This window comes from Peromyscus eremicus, chromosome 9, assembly GCF_949786415.1.
Source record: "Peromyscus eremicus chromosome 9, PerEre_H2_v1, whole genome shotgun sequence".
NCBI classification, from domain to species: Eukaryota; Metazoa; Chordata; class Mammalia; order Rodentia; family Cricetidae; genus Peromyscus; species Peromyscus eremicus.
This window is the reverse complement of record NC_081425.1, coordinates 73,780,276-73,798,991: the sequence shown is the minus strand read 5'-3', so window position 1 is coordinate 73,798,991 and position 18,716 is coordinate 73,780,276. Positions and strand designations below refer to the sequence as shown.

General features: G+C 46.3%; 2 protein-coding genes across 3 annotated transcripts in view; one reads left to right on the top strand and one right to left on the bottom strand.

The window, feature by feature from the left end:
• The first annotated feature begins 1,456 nt into the window (after positions 1–1,456).
• Lgals3 (galectin 3) lies at positions 1,457–12,960 on the top strand. 2 transcript variants are annotated; one of them, XM_059273742.1, is made up of 7 exons: positions 1,457–1,520; positions 6,101–6,161; positions 8,570–8,591; positions 9,066–9,404; positions 10,162–10,250; positions 11,408–11,573; positions 12,662–12,960. In XM_059273742.1, exons 3-7 carry the CDS (start codon positions 8,574–8,576, stop codon positions 12,815–12,817), a joined length of 768 nt encoding a protein of 255 aa, XP_059129725.1. In that variant the 5' UTR covers positions 1,457–1,520; positions 6,101–6,161; positions 8,570–8,573; the 3' UTR covers positions 12,818–12,960. The 2 variants fall into 2 exon arrangements, with proteins under 2 accessions (XP_059129725.1, XP_059129726.1); XM_059273743.1 differs by lacking the exon at positions 1,457–1,520 and adding an exon at positions 2,147–2,274.
• Positions 12,961–14,788: 1,828 nt separating this feature from the next.
• Positions 14,789–18,716, bottom strand: part of Dlgap5 (DLG associated protein 5) — a 37,469-nt gene continuing 33,541 nt past the window's right edge. The window contains exons 16-19 of the mRNA XM_059274501.1: positions 18,604–18,664; positions 17,422–17,629; positions 16,419–16,465; positions 14,789–15,149 (exon numbers count right to left, since the gene is read on the bottom strand). Of these exons, the coding sequence (XP_059130484.1) occupies positions 15,009–15,149; positions 16,419–16,465; positions 17,422–17,629; positions 18,604–18,664 (457 nt within the window). The 3' untranslated portion in view covers positions 14,789–15,008. The remainder of the gene's footprint in view (positions 15,150–16,418; positions 16,466–17,421; positions 17,630–18,603; positions 18,665–18,716) is intronic.

The window sequence follows — 18,716 nt, the reverse complement described above, 5'->3', positions numbered from 1 at the left end:
CAATGCTGTGATCAGACGTTCAGAAATGGAAAGAGCAGCTGACCGCAGATGAAATTCTTCTCTCTGGACAGTGGCCGAGCACAGCGAGTCCTTCAGACCCCTTCAGACCCAGAGCTTCCTGTCTGACCCCCTTAGAGCTCTCTGTCAGACAGTCTTTGGGGTTTTAGTTAGAGCAGGAAGACAACTGGTGTCAGAGGAACCATTTCTTAAGCTCTTGGACTCTAACATGCTTTTCACCTTGATTATGGTTGTATTTAATTCTCTATACCTAAATTCTCATGTCTAAAATGGGATTTGTAAGCAAGGGCACAGGGAAACCATCAAACTGGACTGACTGCTCCATGGGTAGAAAGAAAGGTTTACTGGGGCTCAAACTACCAAGGTAACACCCCCACTCTGGGTGGGGGAGAAATGCAAGAGGGTTTTATATGACAGGTAGCAGAATGGGGGCGGGGTGTCTTCCTTTTGGAATTGACCGGGAACTAGATGCCCTTGTCCTGGGTAGTTGACATTTAGGGGCAGATTAAGTGAGATTCCGGGTCAACAGAAACCACCTTGAAGTTCCTGTTTACCCAGCCAGATTCCTTCTGTTTAGGACATAGTCACCAGCACTGCCATTCTGGGGTGCTGCTTTGGACCTACTAGGATTAAAATAATACCAACTCCATAAATGTATGTAAAGCCCTAGGCACAGTATGGAGCACACAAACGTTTGGTGGATATTAGCTGATGTTATCATCTGAAGCCGGAAAAGAAAAATCATCTTGAATATCCGTAACCACATCACTCAGTTTTTATCTAAATAAATGCTTCCAAACTGGTTATCAGCCTTCTTGCAAAGGTGGCGTGTATCATACAGACAGAGCTTCGCCCTGTTCTTATGATTTAACTGTCTCTCGCCCTGCAGTACTCTCCTCCAGTCTTTGAGAAAACATCTTCCTAGGAAGCAATTCATTCATTCATTCATCTACTCTCGTTCATCCATTCATTAATCAACAAATACCCATTGAGAGAAACCTACCATGTACCACCTTCTGAGTAGATCAAAACACCAAAACTTGGGGTGTTCAGACACAACAAAATTCAGTGCAGGAGTGAATGCAAACGGGGGTGCCTCTTAACATCTCAGACATGGCAGGGACACCTGCTCCTCCCTCCCCTCACACGCATAAGTCACTGAGCACTTCTGGGGAAGGCTTTGGGTGAAGGAAATGGTAGCAGGCTGTGCCCGTGAGAGGTAGCTTAAGACTCGGGAATCGTGTGAATCTTAGAGTGTCTGGGTGCAGACGGCCAGGGCCCACTGCCAGGCACAGGTGAGGGGCACAGGCTGGCGGGGCGTGTCCTTGTTCCAGCTCCGGAAAGCTCCGGGGTCCGCAGGGCGCGGTCCAGTCAGGTGCCTGCTGGGCGAGGGATGCTGCCCCGCCCCGGGAGGGCGGGCCGGGAAGAAGTGTACTAGAAGTGCACCAGCCGCCGCCCAACTTGCTAACAGCTAGCGGAGCGACGGGCGGAGCACTGACCAGGTGAGCGGCGCGGGCGAGGGGGACCGGTGCTGCAGCTCAGTGCACCAAGAAAGGGCTCGGCTCGCGGGAGAGCCCGCGGTTCCTGCCCTGCGGCCTGGCGGGAGACGACCTTTAGGGTCCCAGACGCGGGTCCACAGCCGTGGCTCCCCAACCGGTAACACTCGGAGAAAGTTAGCTGCGACCTACATACTAAGCATCCTTGGGGCGGCGGGATGCCGGCGTGCTCTGGGCACAAAAGCCCTGCGCTCGAGTGAGCCCCAAGAGCCGCCTCGCAGTTGTCTCTAAGCGGTTACCCCTAGCTTGGCCCTAGGAACCAAGTCCCCCTCCCGGAACGCTAGGGGGCTGCCTGGAGACTCTGCAGGACATCTCCTGGGATCCTTGACTTGGCCAGCAGACTCATTTGGTGCACTTGCTGAGCCTTCCGCTAAAGATCTTGTTGTGTGGTGCCAGTGAGCTCTGCCAGGTCCAGCAGCGACAGGGGCTACAGCCACTCCCTGCGTGCTGACCGCACAGAAAACAGGGCTGCCCAGGCTCTAGTGCGCGTGTTCCCGGATGAGAAACGACGGTAACCTCTAAATTTTTTGCAAGCCAAGTGACTCATCAGTGCCCGATGTGGTTTGAGCAATAACATCTAGATCTGGGCTGAGGAAATCTTGGGTGTGGTGGTGTTTACCCCAGAGCTGCAGAGCCTTAGCTGGAGGCTTTTAAAAGTTGGATTTATTCCGAATTATCTGTTGCTCAAACACGAATGCAGGTAATCAATGATGCGGGGATTGAGGCTGTCGTTTAGGATTTCCTATTCCAGGAACTGGAATATTTGTCAAGTGACCCTTGGGGAGTAGGGTTTCTAGATAATGAGGACCTCTGGACCTAGTGACGCAGCTGATTTTGAAGAAAGCAATTGCAGTCACAGTGTTTAAAACTCACTGATTTCTGAAATTCCAAGTTGTTTGCTTCCAGTTTATATATTTCCGTATTTTTATGTCTTTGCTTTCTGAGGGAGGGAGGGAGAGGCAGAGTCTCACTACAGCCTAGGCAGGTCTGGAACTCTATGTAGCCCAGGCTGGCTTTCACTTTTCAATCCTGTCTCAGTCTCCCAAGTGCTGAGGTGTGAGCCGCCACCCACAACTGTTTCCATAAAAATTGAAGTTTAATAACAAAAAGCTTTCTTTTCTGCCACAATAGTCTTTGGGTGGAAGGTAAAGGAACTTGGGATTGGAAGAATTTTTGTTGTTTTTAATTGAGGCAAGGTCTTCCTATGTGATCTAGGCTGGTTTTGAACTTGTGATTTTCCAGACCAGTACAACCACACTTAGCAATTGTCTCCTTCTTGGTCACTGATACTTTTTTGCTTTGTTTTTCTTTTGTTTCTTGAGATAGGGTCTTCCAATATAGCCTTGGCTGTCTTCATACTTAGTATATAGTCCAGGCTGGCCTTGAACTCACGGCACCCCTTCTACCATAGTCTCCGGAGTGCTGGGATTACAGCGTGTGGATCATCATGCTAGACTCTGCACATTGATTCTGAATACTTTTCAAATAGGTCTCTTTCCCCTAAGATAGTCATATTTATCCTTGATGGGGCTAGCTTCCTAAATTCACAATGTTTAAAGTTTAAAATCTGGGCCGGGGCTGGGGAGATGGCTCAGAGGTTAAGAGCACTGCTTGCTCTTCCAAAGGTTCTGAGTTCAATTCCCAGCAACCACATGGTGGCTCACAACCATCTGAAATGAGATCTGGCGCCCTCTTCTGGTCTGCAGGGATGTGTGCAGACAGAACACTGTAAACATAATAAATAAATAAATCTTAAAAAAAAAATCTGGACTGGAGAGATGGCTCAGCAGGTTAAGAGCACGGGCTGCTCTTCCAGAGGACCTGAGTTCAGTTCTCAGCAACCACATGGTGGCTCAGGACCATCTATAATAAGATCTGGTGCCCTATTCTGGCATGTAGGCACATATGTAGGTGGAACACTGTGTACATAATAAATAAATGCATCTTTTTTTTTTTTTTAAAGAGGGCTGAGCAGTGGTGGCCTATGCCTTTAATCCCAGCACTTGGGAGGCAGAGCCAGGTGAATCTCTGTGAGTTCGAGGCCAGCCTGGTCTACAGAGTGAGTGCCAGGATAGCCCAGGCTACACAGAGAAACCCTGTCTTGAAAAATAATAATAATAATAAAAAGAGTTTAAAATCTGTATTATTCCATATCCTTGGGAGAACTTTCATGGGGTCTCATAGGTAGCACTGGCTAGAACTTGGTGCATAGATTAGGCAGGCCTGGACTTATGACACCCACCTGCCTCTGCCTCCTGAGTATACACAGGTGCTTTCCAAAGAACTTTTCCTTAGGTGGGTATGGGAGTAAGTACCTGTAATTCCAACACTCAAGAGGCAGAGCCCAGAGAATCTCAAGTTCAAGGCAGCATAGGCTACAAAGCCAACCTGGGCCAGAGAGTGAGACCTGTCTCAAAATAAATATATAAAAAATTAACCTTTTTACTTCTTGCCGGTGAGCTCAAGTGGCCTAGTGTGGTCTTATTTGGATTTAGGTGCTGTTTGCCTAACACCCTTGGGAGCCAGAGTCTAGGTCTTCACTGTAGCAGACCCGTGTCCTGCTTGCTGTTGACTAGGGGTCACGCCTTCTTCCTTGACTGACAATTGACTTTTCCAAAGGGAAAAAGTCAGTGACTGAAAGAAACACAGAGTAACTTTATCTTCCTTGATGTGAGGAACTGGGAAGAGAAAGAACTCCTAGATGGCCAGTGTCCTCTTACTGACTGTGGCTTTGGGACGTGGACTTCCTCACACCCTGCTCCATGTTTCCACAAAGGCAGGGAATGGAGTGGCGCTGCCTGGGTTCCTGGGGAAGGAGCGTGGGGAGGGCCCAGGATCACTAGTTATTGTTTTACAGTTTTGTTCTTTATGAACACAAGTTCCAGGAGAGTCCCTGGGAGCCCAGACAACCGGGTGGTTGGTAGGTAGGCACAGCAGAGCATGGAGCGGTGGGTCACTCCTATTAAAGGAAAAGCTCCCAATAAACAGCTGGTTCCGTTGACTCATATTTAAATCCATCAGAATGACATTGAGCTGTTTCTGCCTGCTGCTTCCAAATGCAGTATTTCCAAATACAGAGACCAAGTCCCATACTCTGCTTTAAAAAAAAAAATCTTTGATGAATTTCACTTTTTTTTTTTTTTTTTTTTTTTTTTTGCCATGGCCCTTCAAAAATTTCTGGTTCTAGAAGTGATAGAATGGAGTTTATACGTTTACATGATCTGTAGGGTGGGAATAAACTGAGTTTATTCACTGGAAGGAAGGAGAGAACCAACTCCTAAAATCTGTCCTTTGACCTCCCTTACACACACACACACACCTACAGACACAAAATAAATTCATGTACTTGAAAAAAACTCTATCTGGGGGCTGGAGAGATGGCTCAATGCAACATAATCAGAAAATCTGAGTTCAGATCTCCATCGCACACTCACAAAGCTGGGAATGGCCACCGGAGCCTATCTCTCATCCTGGATTGTGGATGCGGAGACAGGAGGATTCTGTGGGCTCACTCACCCGTCATTCTGGTCAGTCAGTGCACCTCAGACTCAAATAGAAATGGTCTCAGAAAATAAGGGGAAGGGTGATTGTGGAGGGCATCTGGCCCTGACCTCTGACCTCCCCCACAGGGACATGCGCACCTTCACACACAGGTGCATAAGCAAGCACACACACACACACACACACACACACACACACACACACACATCTCAGTTAAAAAAAAAGATCTGTGGTTGAGAGAAGACACAAACAACAGTAAATACTGGTTTTGGAAAAATACAACTTATTGGTTACATTGTGGTTCTTCTTAGCAACCTGACTGTACAGGATGGTGTTCTGTGTTCAGTATCCTGTGTGTTGAATGAGTCACCGAGTTAGTGTTCTGAACAAAGCTTGAGCTTATTTTAAAATTTGTTTACTGTTTCAGCATGTCATGTAGTTCCGGGTGAACAAGCCAGAGAACTTTTCAGTGAAGTAACTAACAATTCCAAAGGATTTTATTTTAAAACATCAAACATGTATGGTTTAAAGTAATATAGAACAAACTTGTATTAGTCAGGACACTTGTGTCCTGGTCCCCAGACTGCCAGCAAGATGGCTTTGGGCCACTGAATTAGCTCTCTGATTTCTCACTTAACAGTGGCAATGTTTCCCCAGTCGGTCTCATCAGATTGCTAACAAAATAAAACAGATCCGTGAAAGTTCCCTGGGGACAGACCATCACCACACAAATTCAGGGAGGCCATCCCGTGGAATGTGTCACAGTTCAGACCAAACTGTCATCCACGGCTCCCATGAATCACAATGGAATCTGCTGTTTCTAAAACTTCATTTGATGAGGTTGGAAAATGGACTAAACCAGCCCTCATCCGCGGCTTTGCCAAGAACAAAGCTCAATGTGGAACTGTCCCTTACAGTTTCTAGTTGTATCATTCTTAAACATAATTGATTGGTGTTTTATTAATAGGACACTTTTTGAAGAAAATGGTAAACTTAGGTTGTTTTGTTTTGTTTTTCTCACACAGAATTTTCAAGTGAAACATTATTTAACATCAGAGATTTGGCCTTCAGATTTAAGAGCTTAACGTAAGTCTTCCAGCCTCTTAAAACCGTAACTTACTTAAGAAAAAAAGGGGGGGGGGGGTTGGGGGGAAGTGTTACCTTTATGGCTTTTGGAGACAACCTTGCTATGTGGCTTAAGTTAACCTTAAACTCAATCCTCCTGCCTCAGCCTACTAAGTGCTAGGATTACCGGTGTGCAGCATCACACCCAGCAACAGACTTCCCTTGTTTTGGAAAGAGGGTCTGCTTGGACCTGTAGCTTAGACGGGCTTTACACTTTATCCTCTTGTGTCAGTCTCCCTAGAGCGGAAGTTGCAAGTGGCTACCGTCCTTCCTTGTAAACTTGGCTAGTTTGAAAACCTGGAACTCCCTGTTAGTTTTTATTGCCTTGCTTCTGTATCTTTACGTAGGGATAACCATTAGCAGCCTAGATTGGTTCGTTTTCAACCATACCTGGTTTTGGCCCTAGGGCATATCTGGCGATGTCTGAAAACATTTGAGGCTGTCACAAGTTACAGGAATTTAGTGGCTTGAAGCTAGAGATACTGCAGAAGGGGTGGGAAAAGGGTACCCAGAAGTCTTAAGTTCCCTGCCCACTTTGAACTTCAAAACTGTTCCCCAACAGCCTTCAAAATGGACATAGGACTACATAGCCTTGGCTGGCCCAGGACTTGCTACATAGACCAGGCCTGACCTCAGACTCCCAGAGATCTGCCTGCCTCTGCCTTCTGAATACTGTGTGCCACCGTGCCCAACCTAGGTTTTATTTTCTTAAGAAAACCCTGAAGCCAGGCACTGTGGCTCAAGTCTCTAATCCCAGCCACCGGGAGACTGAGAGAGGAGGATTGCCCTAAGTGTTCAAGGCCAGAATGAGCCCCTGAAACACGGAGTGTAGTCCAGGGTGGCCTCAAACTCATGGTAGTCCTCATGCTACAGAATACTGGGGTTATAGGCATGAGCCAGCACACTCACCTAATAATGTTATTTCTTGGAATAATTGAGTAAAATCACAGGTAGCAAATGAAGTTCTGATTATTTCCAGGTAGTAGCAAAATGCCTGTAGTGCTTCTGAGCTCAGCTAGAACTCACCCCAGTCCAAAGCAGCCCTCTGGTGGCTGCTTATGGTGCTTAGCACTGGAGTGTTTGCCTAAGATTCCAAGGCAGGAAAATTAATCCTCAGCACCCTAAAGGGGGAAAAAGTGCGAGCAAGTGTGTGTGTGTGTGTGTGTGTGTGTGTGTGTGTGTGTGTGTGTGAGAGAGAGAGAGAGAGAGAGAGAGAGAGAGAGAGAGAGAGAGAGAGAGAGAGAGAGAAAGTTTCCAAACCAAAGTGGCCCTCGGCTTCACTCTGAGGGAGCTGTTACCACAGGGGTAGGTGCTTTCATAGGCCGGGCACAGGGGCAGGAGCAGGAAGAAGTACATTATGTCTGCAAACCAGCCCCGAGCAGCTTTGTGCAAGACAAACCTGTTTGACAGTATCTTGGCCCCCAAATGCTTCTGTGCCCATCGCCACCTGACTCACCTCTGTTCGGCTGCTTTACTGCCGAACGTTTTATTTGGAATAACAAGTACCTTTAAGAGAAGCTAGGCACAGTGGCTCACACCACAGCCAGCACTTGAGAGGCTGAGGCAAGAGGATCTCAAGTTCAAGGTCAGGATGGGCTACGTAGAAAGACCTTTCTGAAGTATAAAACAAAACATCCCCAAATCCAAGGACACGAACACTCCCAGATGTCACCTGCACATCAAGGCTTTGGTCCAACACCATCTCCCTTCCCAACTCACAAGTAAGCTCTCAGATTTGAATGTCCCAGCAGAGTCTGGTGGCATTGATAACACCCTTGTGTGCGTGCGTCTCATGTCCCCTGCTGGTCTGTGGTCCTTCCTGGGACCACATGGAAAGTGGAGCCTCCGAGCAGACATCGGGTGTGCCAGTGGAGGATAAATAACCAGGCAGCAGCTCTGACAGCTGTCTTGGAGACCTCAGTAGGAACCGCCACACCGCTTCCCCCCAGTGTCCAGAAGGGCTGGGGAGAGAAAGGGGTGGCCTGTGCTGCACGTGAATCCTTTCAAGGGTAGAGAAACCGAGGGAGGAAGGCAGCCAGAGAAGCCACACCTTGTACGGTATTTCACCTAGAGAAGAGGCAGGAAGTGCTCACACCCTGCTCTTTGCCCCTCAAGGCTTTACTCTCAGGCTTCAGAACAGGAGCTCCTGGCACCAAGGTCTAACTCCACAACTTAGGTCAGTTTGGAATTTAGCTAGAAAGTATCCCCGCCCCACCCACAAGATGTCTTTTGGTCCTGCACCATTGACTTGGGCAAAATGATTGTAGACTGCCCATAAACTATGGAATTGCCCATAAACTATTTGGGATGCTAAATCCTTTAGGTTCAAATAATAATAACCCCCTTTGGCTTTTTTTTTTTTCTCTTAGGAAAATGGCAGACAGTTTTTCGGTAAGTATTTCATGTCTGCTTTCTTAGCCTGACACGCTCACAGGGTTAAAGGTTTCATTCCTACCACCCAGCTTTCCCTTTGACCGACCCTCCTACCATGAAATTCCCTCTGGCTCACTTGTCTGCTCAGGGCCTGTTAGCTGGAGGCTTGCTTTTCCAGCAGCAGATTCCAGGGAGAGACCTGGCCTCCGCAGCAGTGACTTCCCTGATGAAAGCAGCAGACCCATGGTGGTTCCTGGTGTCAGTTAGAAGAGCTTAGAGGCCCTGATCTGTGATGATGAGAGGCCAGACTCAAAGTAAACCGCAGAGACTCAATCCCGAAATCTGAGTGCTTGGAACTCAAACAGTAGCGTAGGCAAGGGCACAGTGAACCTTCTCTTATTTCTCAGCTTCTTGGGTCACAAATGCCTGTAGTCCTGTGAATTCTATTTTGTGAATGAGTCCCGACCTCTAACTGTTTGCCTTTCTTTACAGCTTAATGATGCCTTAGCTGGCCCTGGAAACCCAAACCCTCAAGGATGGCCCGGTGCATGGGGGAACCAGCCTGGGGCAGGGGGCTACCCAGGGGCTGCCTATCCTGGGGCCTACCCGGGACAGGCTCCTCCAGGGGCTTATCCTGGGCAGGCTCCTCCTAGTGCCTACCCTGGCCCAACTGCCCCTGGAGCTTACCCTGGCCCAACTGCCCCTGGAGCTTTCCCCGGACCTCCTGCCCCTGGAGCCTTGCCAGGGCAACCTGGAGGACCCGGAGCCTACCCTACTGCTCCCGGGGCCTATCCAGCTGCTGGCCCCTATGGTGCCCCCACTGGATCACTGGTAAGGAGGAAGAGTTGTTTCATGGGCTTGATATACAGAGGAGAGGACAGCAGGGAGGTTATCTTTAAGCCTGCTGCTTACAGCCGTGTCTCAAGGGCCAAACACAGGAGTATATTGGTCAGGTGGAAAAAGGAATGTTCATATTGAGTTTATTCTGTGACTTGTTAGTATAGAGAGATGATAAGGCATTGATAAAGTGCTTTAATATAAATCCAGTTAAGATTGTGGTAATGAGCTGGGCATAATGATGCACGCCTTTAATCCCAGCACTCAGAGGCAGAGGCAGGTGGGTCTCTGTGAGTTTGAGGCCAACCTGGTCTAAACAGAGAGACCCTGTCTTGCCAAGCAGTGGTGGTGCACAATTTTAAATCCAGCACTCGGGAGGCAGAGCCAGGTGGATCTCTGTGAGTTCGAGGCCAGCCTGGTCTACAGAGCGAGATCCAGGATAGGCTCCAAAACTACACAGAGAAAAACCCTGTCTCAGGAGAGAGAGAGAGAGAGAGAGAGAGAGAGAGAGAGAGAGAGAGAGAGAGAGAGAGGAGGGAGACTGACCCTGTCTCATTTTTATTATTTTGTTTGTGCACACTGGGAACTTTATCACTTTAGGCCGTGGCAAGACGGCCTCAGCATCTAGACAGGTGGCCTAAACTAGGGTTCTGTGTTAGTCACACGCATCGTAACAGTGTTAGCAATGGAATTCTACTTCCCCCAGGAAAACACACTGCCTTACTGACACACACATTCTCGTCTGTTCCAGACCGTGCCCTATCACCTGCCCTTGCCTGGAGGAGTCACACCCCGCATGCTGATCACCATCATGGGCGCAGTGAAACCCAACGCAAACAAGTAATGAGGGGGGGCGCCAGCGGCCCAGCCAGTCTCTTGATTGGCTTTGGAATAAAGACTATCTTAAGACGTTACAAACGGCATGTTAGAATCCTGGCTGGGCTGCCACATGGATTAGCCCATAGTACTTGATGCCGTGTGATTTTTCTGTCAGGGCTGTTCGGAGTGAATGCTAACATTCTCAACTGTCTGTGTGTGTCATATCTTCTGATCTTTATGAGTGAAAGCAGGGCAAGGACCATTGCTTTCCCTTTTGACAGATAAAACTGAGGCTTAGGTCTTACCAGCAGTGACCAGCAAGCTGGGAAGCTCACCCTTCTGAGTGGGCATTATTATTTAAAGGGTTGGAGAAGATTCTGTTAAAAGATTTCTTCAAAACCAACGTTTGCCACTAGGACAGGTTTAACTGAGGTGGACCAGGTTGGGGGAGGTAATTTAGGATACCTATGCCAGTTCATAGCAGCCCGGGGCAGACTGGACCCAGCAATCACTTCTAGTTATACTTACATGTGATACAACGCAGCTGAGTGTCCAGAGCAATCCATTTCGCCTGTCCCTGATGTCAGTGGTGCCATCAACACCCCTGTGATCATTAGTGAGTCTGTTTCTAAGTCTTATGGACAAAAGGGAGATATTCCAGCCAGATGCACAGGTTTATTTAAGAACCTTAAAGTAGAGGATTGGATATGGTGGTCATAGCCACAATCCCAGCTTGTAGGAGATAGAAATAGAAGATTCTAAGTTCAAGGACAGACTGGACTATATAGAGCAAGACTCTGTCTCAAAAAACCAGAATGAAGCTATGAATTCCTCTGTAGTCGTTTATACCTGGTAAAGGAATGGGAGCCATATCCTGTCACCAGATGGACACAGCTTTGATAGGCTTACATTTGCTCCTCTGGTTCAGCACGGGAGGCACCATCCTAAGTGAGACCCTGTCTCAGTGAACAGACCACACATATTGCCCTTCTAGACTTTTGAGTTGATCACCGTCATGAGATGATGGGCCTGCTCTTTTTTTGGGTTGGAACTCATGCTCTGGCTTATTTGCTTCCTGTACAGAAAAACAATCCCTATATTATAGAAAGAAAGGTTTGCTTTTTAGAAACTTAGATGCTCTTGACTTGATACATACTTTAATTTCTGGTTTAACACAGGATTACTCTGAATTTCAAGAAAGGGGATGACGTTGCCTTCCACTTTAACCCCCGCTTCAATGAGAACAACAAGAGAGTCATTGTGTGCAACACCAAAGAGCATAACAACTGGGGCCGGGAAGAGAGACAGTCAACTTTCCCATTTCAAAGTGGCCAACAGTTCAAAGTAAGTTACCGCTGCCATATGCAGACAACGCTCTTAGAAGGAGACCACTGGAAAACCCCATGCTTGTCCTGGGCACCTAGCCAATCTTCCTCCCCACCCCAGCGACCAGGCTTATCAGGCTGGGCATGTGGCCAGGAGAGGCATGTTATCCAGTTCCTTCAGGACCCTCAACATTGTCACTGGACAGCTCCAAACTTACCCTTTTATACTACAAGGTTTAAGGATGAATGTCCACTCGCTATAGGGAGTGCGTTTCCTGGCCTTTCCCAAACTGGCTATAAACTAACCAGTCCTATAAATTAATATTTGTCATTAATGAATGTCTTCCTATGTTGTTTTTAACTTTTAGGTATTTTGGGACCCATTAAAACTAAACTTGTGTGTAGGCAAATTATGCTTTTATGGTTTCCATTATCCATCCTTCTGATAATTTTGATGCCTTTTTACTGTGGTTTAAATCTGACAATCTAGACTCATTTTGCTATGCAGTTACTGTCTCTGATCTTTATCTTTCCACAAAAAAAAAAAGAAGAAGTGTTGGGCTTCCTGAACTCAGGTTACACTGGTTTAAAATCAATCTATTTCTTCCTTCCCTCTTGGTTTTTTTTTTTTTTTTTTTTTTTGGTTTTTCGAGACAGGGTTTCTCTGTGTAGCTTTGCGCCTTTTCCTGGAACTCACTTGGTAGCCCAGGCTGGCCTCGAACTCACAGAGATCCGCCTGGCTCTGCCTCCCAAGTGCTGGGATTAAAGGCGTGCGCCACCACTGCCTGGCTTTTTTAACTTTTTTTTATTTAATATTTCTTACTGCATGTATCCCTGCAGGCCAGAAGAGGGCACCAGGTCTCATTACAGATGGTTGTGAGTCACCATGTGGGTGCTGGAAATTGAACTCAGGACCTCTGGAAGATTAGCCTGTGATCTTAACTCCTGAGCCATCTCTACCCTCCTTCCCTTTCTATAGAAACTGACAAATGAAAATTACACACCATGGACAGTAGGTCCTGCAAAGCGTACACATGGTGGGCCGCCTGAATTGCACGAGGTACCACGTGCTCACTCTCCCTGACGGTTTCCCTATCTGGTTTCTAGATCCAGGTGCTGGTTGAACCTGACCATTTCAAGGTTGCAGTCAACGATGCTCACCTGCTGCAGTACAACCATCGGATGAAAAATCTCAGGGAAATCAACCAAGTGGAAATTTCTGGTGACATAACCCTTACCAGTGTTTCACCCACCATGATCTAATCCAGGAGGGGCAGCATGCAAAGCCGGAGTTAAATGTTACGCATTTAAGGCTCTGTGCTCATTATGAGTGGAAAACTTTACATTTATTCCTTCTTATCCTTCTTGTAAGGCATCCATTTAATAAATATTTCCGTGCTGATGGATACCTGGTTTTTGTTTGTTTTCTGATACTAGGTATCAAATCTTAGGACCTGTGAATGCTAGGCAAGTGTTCTATCACTGAGCTACACAGCCCCAGCCCTTTAAGGTGAGTGCGTGCGTGCGTGCGTGCGTGCGTGCGTGTGTGCGTGTGTGTGTGTGTGTGTGTGTGTGTGTAGGTGCCTGCTCACAGGCGAGAGGCATTAAGGCCTCTGGAGTTGTCACAGGTGGTTGTGAGCTGCCTAACACGGATGCTTGGGAACCAGACTCAGGTCCTCGGCAAGAGTGGTTCTCAAATAATTTAAACTGGCAATTGTCACAAGCTGGTGTCCCAGAAAGAACAGAAATCAAAAGGTTTCAAGTCAAGCACTTGCAGGGCCTGGAGAAATGGCTTAGCGGTTAAGAACACTGGATGTTCCTCTCGAGGTCCCAATTTCCAGCAACAACATGGTGGCTCAACCATCTAAAATGGGCTCTGATTTTCTCTTCTGGTGTGCACGAAGGCAGGTCACTCATATACATTAAAACAAAAACCAAAAAGCAAGCACTTGCAACCAACACCTGAAGGAATAGGAACATGCAGAGAGCTTGGTCTCTCCTTCCACCATGTAGGGTCCAGGCATCAACCTCAGGTCAAGCTTGGTGCCCTTACCCATGAGGCAATCTTACTGCCCTGGAACTTTCCATCATTCATTAGTGTTGTGGATTATTTGTTCACTGTGTAAAGATGTGTTGCTGTGATTGGTGTAATAAAAAACTCAACAGCCAATAGCTAGGCAGGAGAGATAGGCGGGACTTCTGGGGACAGAGAGGACTCTGGGAAGAAGAAAGGTGGAATTGCCAGCCAGACTTGGAAGAAGCAAGATGGGCAGTATGGAGACAAGGTAATACCATGTGGCAGAACATAGACTAATATGAATAGGTTAATTTAAGTTATAAGAGCTAGTGGGACCAGTTCAAGCTAATGGCTAAGCTTCCATAATTAAGAAGTCTCCGTGTCATTATTTGTGAGCTGGTGGCTGACAACAAAGCTCACTACACATTAGTGGATTGTTATCTTCATCTTTTGGTGAGAGGCATTCCATGAACATTCTTTTGTGCAAACACCTTATGTAACCTTCCAATAAGTTGCTTGGGCTTCATAATAAACACCATCTTTCCCCAGCGGCAATCACATCTACTTCTGACATCAAAGGTAGATTGAGCGTTCTCTTTTGAGAATGTCTAATCTTAAAAGATAACCTACAAAGTTACTATTGTAGAATGTCTTCTTCCAATCATCGGCTCACACTCAGACCAAAACAACAATGCAGGTCTGGCCATTAGCATTTGTTAGTGCGATTGTCTGGAGCACTGTGTTTTGTATTGATTTTCTATTGTATGCATGCATGTATGTATGCATGCATGTATATATGTAGGTACGTATGGGTGTGGGGTGGCATATGCCATGTGAAGTGCCTTTATCTGCTGGGCTGTCTCCCTCCTGAATTAGCACTGTGTTTTATAATCACAAAGCTAAGGGTTTATCAAAGAATAGGGCTGGAGTGATGACTCAGTCGAGTGCACATGCTCTTCCAGGACTTGGCTTCCAGCTCCCACAAGAGGAAGCTCACAGCATCCTGTCATTAAGAATTTATTAAGATCCCCCTGCATCTTGTCAATAGTAGCTGGCTCTGTTAAAGAGACAATTAGCAGAGGCAGCAGGATTGACCTGTAATAAATGGACTTCATGATCCAGAAAACTTCACCTAAAGGAACTAAGGAAATCAACGATCTTTGCTGTCAACAGATCCAGGAGTTCAAATGAAGAAGCAGAAAATGAGGATGCAGATGTGAATATTGCTTCACGTTTAATATTTTACATAACCTGCACATTTACAGGATCACCACCGAAGTGTGTCTTGATGAACACTGGACATTAAAACATCATGTAATACAATATAAATAGACCAAACAGAAGTGAATACTAATGCGTATTCTCAAAATTTCCAACAATTGAAGAATTATCAGAGAATTAATGATATGAAGGAAAAAAACTGGAGTTATTCTGAAGTTAAAAACCCTCCTGGTGCTCTTTGCTTCGGGGTCTCAGCGGTGAGAAGACGATGAGGTCGCCACCAAAGGAGACGTGTCTGGCACGGTCTCGCTGTCTGGTCTCCACTCGTGTGCAGGGACTGCTGCTGCTCAGGGCTGGCTGAAGAGCAAATGCAGAGAAGTCACTGAGTTCATCATCAACAGGTGCCCCCAATAAGCTTCCTGCACTGCCAATTAATAAGTTTCGTTAAGTTTCCCTATGTAACAATGAAATTATCAAAAACATGCAATCTTTTAAATTTTTTTTTTTTTTTTTTTTTTTTAGACAGGGTTTCTCTGTGTAGTCCTGGCTATCCTGGAACTTACTCTGTAGACCAGGGTGGCCTCGAACTCAGATCTGTTTGCCTCTGCCTCCTGAGTGCTGTGATTAAAGGCATGCGCCATCACTGCCTGGATCTTTTCTTTTTCCATACTTTATTATAAAAACTTGAGGGATTGGAGAGATGGCTCAGTGGTTAAGAGCACTGACTGCTCTTCCAGAGGTCATGAGTTCAATTCCCAGCACCCACATGGCAGCTAACAACTGTCTGTAACACCCTCACACAGACATGTGTATAGGCAGAACACCAATGCACATAAAATAAAAATAAATAAATTATAAACAAAACAAAAAACCTTGAACCACTTAGAAACATCTGGCAGAATCCAAGCCACTTATTTGGTAAGTTTTCAGCCAATCTGTCCTATCAGATTTGAATAGCAAAATGCATGCCAGGGGTTAAGACTATTAGAGGGTATAAATGTGGAAGCCTTTTCTCAATTAAAAATTTAAAAATACACGCATTGCATGTGCATGGGTGTTCTGCCCACAAAGGCCAGAAGAGGGCAGTGGATCCTCTGGAACTATAGTTACAGATGGTGTGTGCTGCTATGTGGGTGCTGAGACCTGAATCCAGGTGCTCAGGGAGGGCAGCCATTGCGGCTGGGTCCTCCAGCCCTTTCCCACTTTAGAAGGACAGATAATGTATTCAGTTCAGCACAAGCACAGGTAATAGCAAGACACAAATCCTGCACACAAGTCAAGAGGGAGCGAGTTTCATTTTAGACAAGCCACTGAAATCTCAGTACCAGAGAGGGAGAGTTAGAGGCTAGCCTGGTCTTCAGAACAAGACCCTATTCTGAAACCAAACAAAACCAGGATGGGTGACAAGTCTCAGCAGGTAAAAGGGGTGGTGACTTCAGTTCAATCTCTGGAAACCCCAACAGACGGGAAGAACTCACTTCCAGGACTTGTCCTCCGACCTCCATACATATGCTGTGCCATGCTCGCATCCACACAGTAACCATACATAAGATAAAAATCAAAAACTTTACAGTCGTAAAAAATCTAGAACATACAGACACTTGCCCAATTAAGATGAGAACTTACTGGATCGAGAGGGTAGAGTTCAGAAGTAACCTGTCTGTGCAATGGTACTGAAAAACAAGAGAAAATCATTTTAAAGAACATTCTTCAGGTCAAGTGTTGTTACAAACGGACAAAGCTTTAAAAGATAGGAAAACTACAATCAAATGCTAAGACAAAGCCATGCCCAGCTATTTTTTAATGCAATTAGATTTCTAGGTAAAATTCTTACGTTAGGTATAGGGGTGGCCAGGCGGTGGTGATGCATACTTCTAATCATAGCCCTCAGGAGGCAGGGGCAGGTAGATCTACATGAGGTCCTGCACAGCAGGTCTACACAGCAAGTTACAGACCAGCTAGGGCTACCTAGTGAGATCCTGTCTCACACAAAAGAAGTCCAGGTAAAGACATTGAAAGTCTGCATAGCTGTAACATTGTACTGTCCCTTAGGTCTCCAGCAGACCTGAGAACAGCATCACAGAACAGGAGACGAGGCCCTCATTATACTGTAGCACAAATGTGAGGCCCAGTCCCTTTTACAGAATAATCACAACACATACGTAGATAGAAACAGGCATTTGAGAGGAAAAAATGGAGGATTTTGAAGACAATTTTGGGGATATGGGCAGAAGAAGGGAACTGAAGGAATTTTTCTGACTGTGTGGGCTCCCAACCAGGTTTCACACCAATGCCCCTCATCTCCAGTGTGGACCAGCACCTGTCTCTCAAGCCTCGGGTCAGAAGCACCGGACTTTCTGTTGTTTTGAGACAGGGTTTCACTGTATTGCTCTTGCTGGCCTGGAACACCATGTGTAGCCCTGAACTAGGAGTAATCCTCCTGTCTCTGCTTTGGTCCACCACACCTGGTTGAAAAACAAAGTATTCTGAAACTAGTTTGCATGGTATTTCCAGTGAGCCTCTAATATCTTAACCTACATCATGAGAAACTTCTTCTCAGAATCCTATAACAATCACACCTTCGTCTAATTTGTTTTATCCAGGCTTGCTATATCTGAGAAGACTTTACCTGACCGGGACACTTCGACTTCTTCCTCTGAGGAGACACCGGGTGAGGGGGAGTTTTTCTCAGGATTACTCATCAGCACATCTTGAGAGTTGACTTTAGAATGTAGCTCCGCACCTTCCACATCAGAAAGTGCCTCTGTCTGCTTAGTATCATCCGTCACTCCACCAGCAGGAGAACAATCCATCTCGACATTCATCTTATTTACATCCTAGAGGTAAAAATGGGCATCATAGATTCCAATTACTCATAATTGGAACACATAAAAAAGTCTTACTGCTGTGAAATATAAGAAAAAAAAAAAAAAACAGAAGGCTGACATATTGAAAAGTTTAAAGAATGCTGGGTGGAGGTGGCGCACGTCTTTAATCCACGAACTTAAGGGGGCAGAGGCAGGTGGATCTCTGTGAGTTCAAGGCCAGCCTGGTCCACAAAGAGCTCCAGAACAGCCAGAGCTGTTGCACAGAGAAACCCTGTCAAAACAACAACAAAAAACCCATAAAAAGTCTAAAGAACACTGAATCTTACTGCCTCATTTCACATCTCAAAGAACTAATAGGAATGAAGGCAAGCTTCTCACCAAGCACCTACATCCAGCTCAAAGATGGGCAAACTTTTTTGTGAAAGAAAAGTAAATTTACAAGAGCACACTGGGCCTGGTGGCAGCAGACTACAGTGCTACCCAGGATGCTGGCACAAGAGGTTCCAGCCCAAGCCTGCCAGGTCTACAGAGTAAAAGAAGAAAGACATAACACAGACGCGCACAGCTACGTCATCAAACTCTTCCAGAGGATGAGAGTTTGATTCCCAGGACCCACACGGCAGCTCACAATCTGCTGTGATTCCATGTTCAGGAGACTTGACACCCACTTCTGACCCCACGGGCACTACATGCACACAGGGCACAGATATACACATGCAGGCAAAACATTTACACATGAAGTAATTCAAAACACTTAAAAAGAGGCCAAAGATCGCTGACCCTTGCTCTAGTTCACTGGTTCTATATTCATCTTGATGTGGCCTGAAGAATACCGAGGGAGCTGTGTTTCAAACCGCCCACGGGCCATTCCAATGAGGATGACGACTTTGCATGATTCACTTAGACTTCCTTTGAGTTACTTCCTGTCCGACATAAATATATGACACCCTTGGCTACCTACCGCCACCTTGCAATAGACTTACATGGCTGATGGCACTTGAATCTTGCTCTCCAGGACTCGAAGTGTCTTCCACTCTGCTGGACCTGAAACAGACAGTGGTTATACTCCAATAACCAAGCATATCACAGTCGTTCG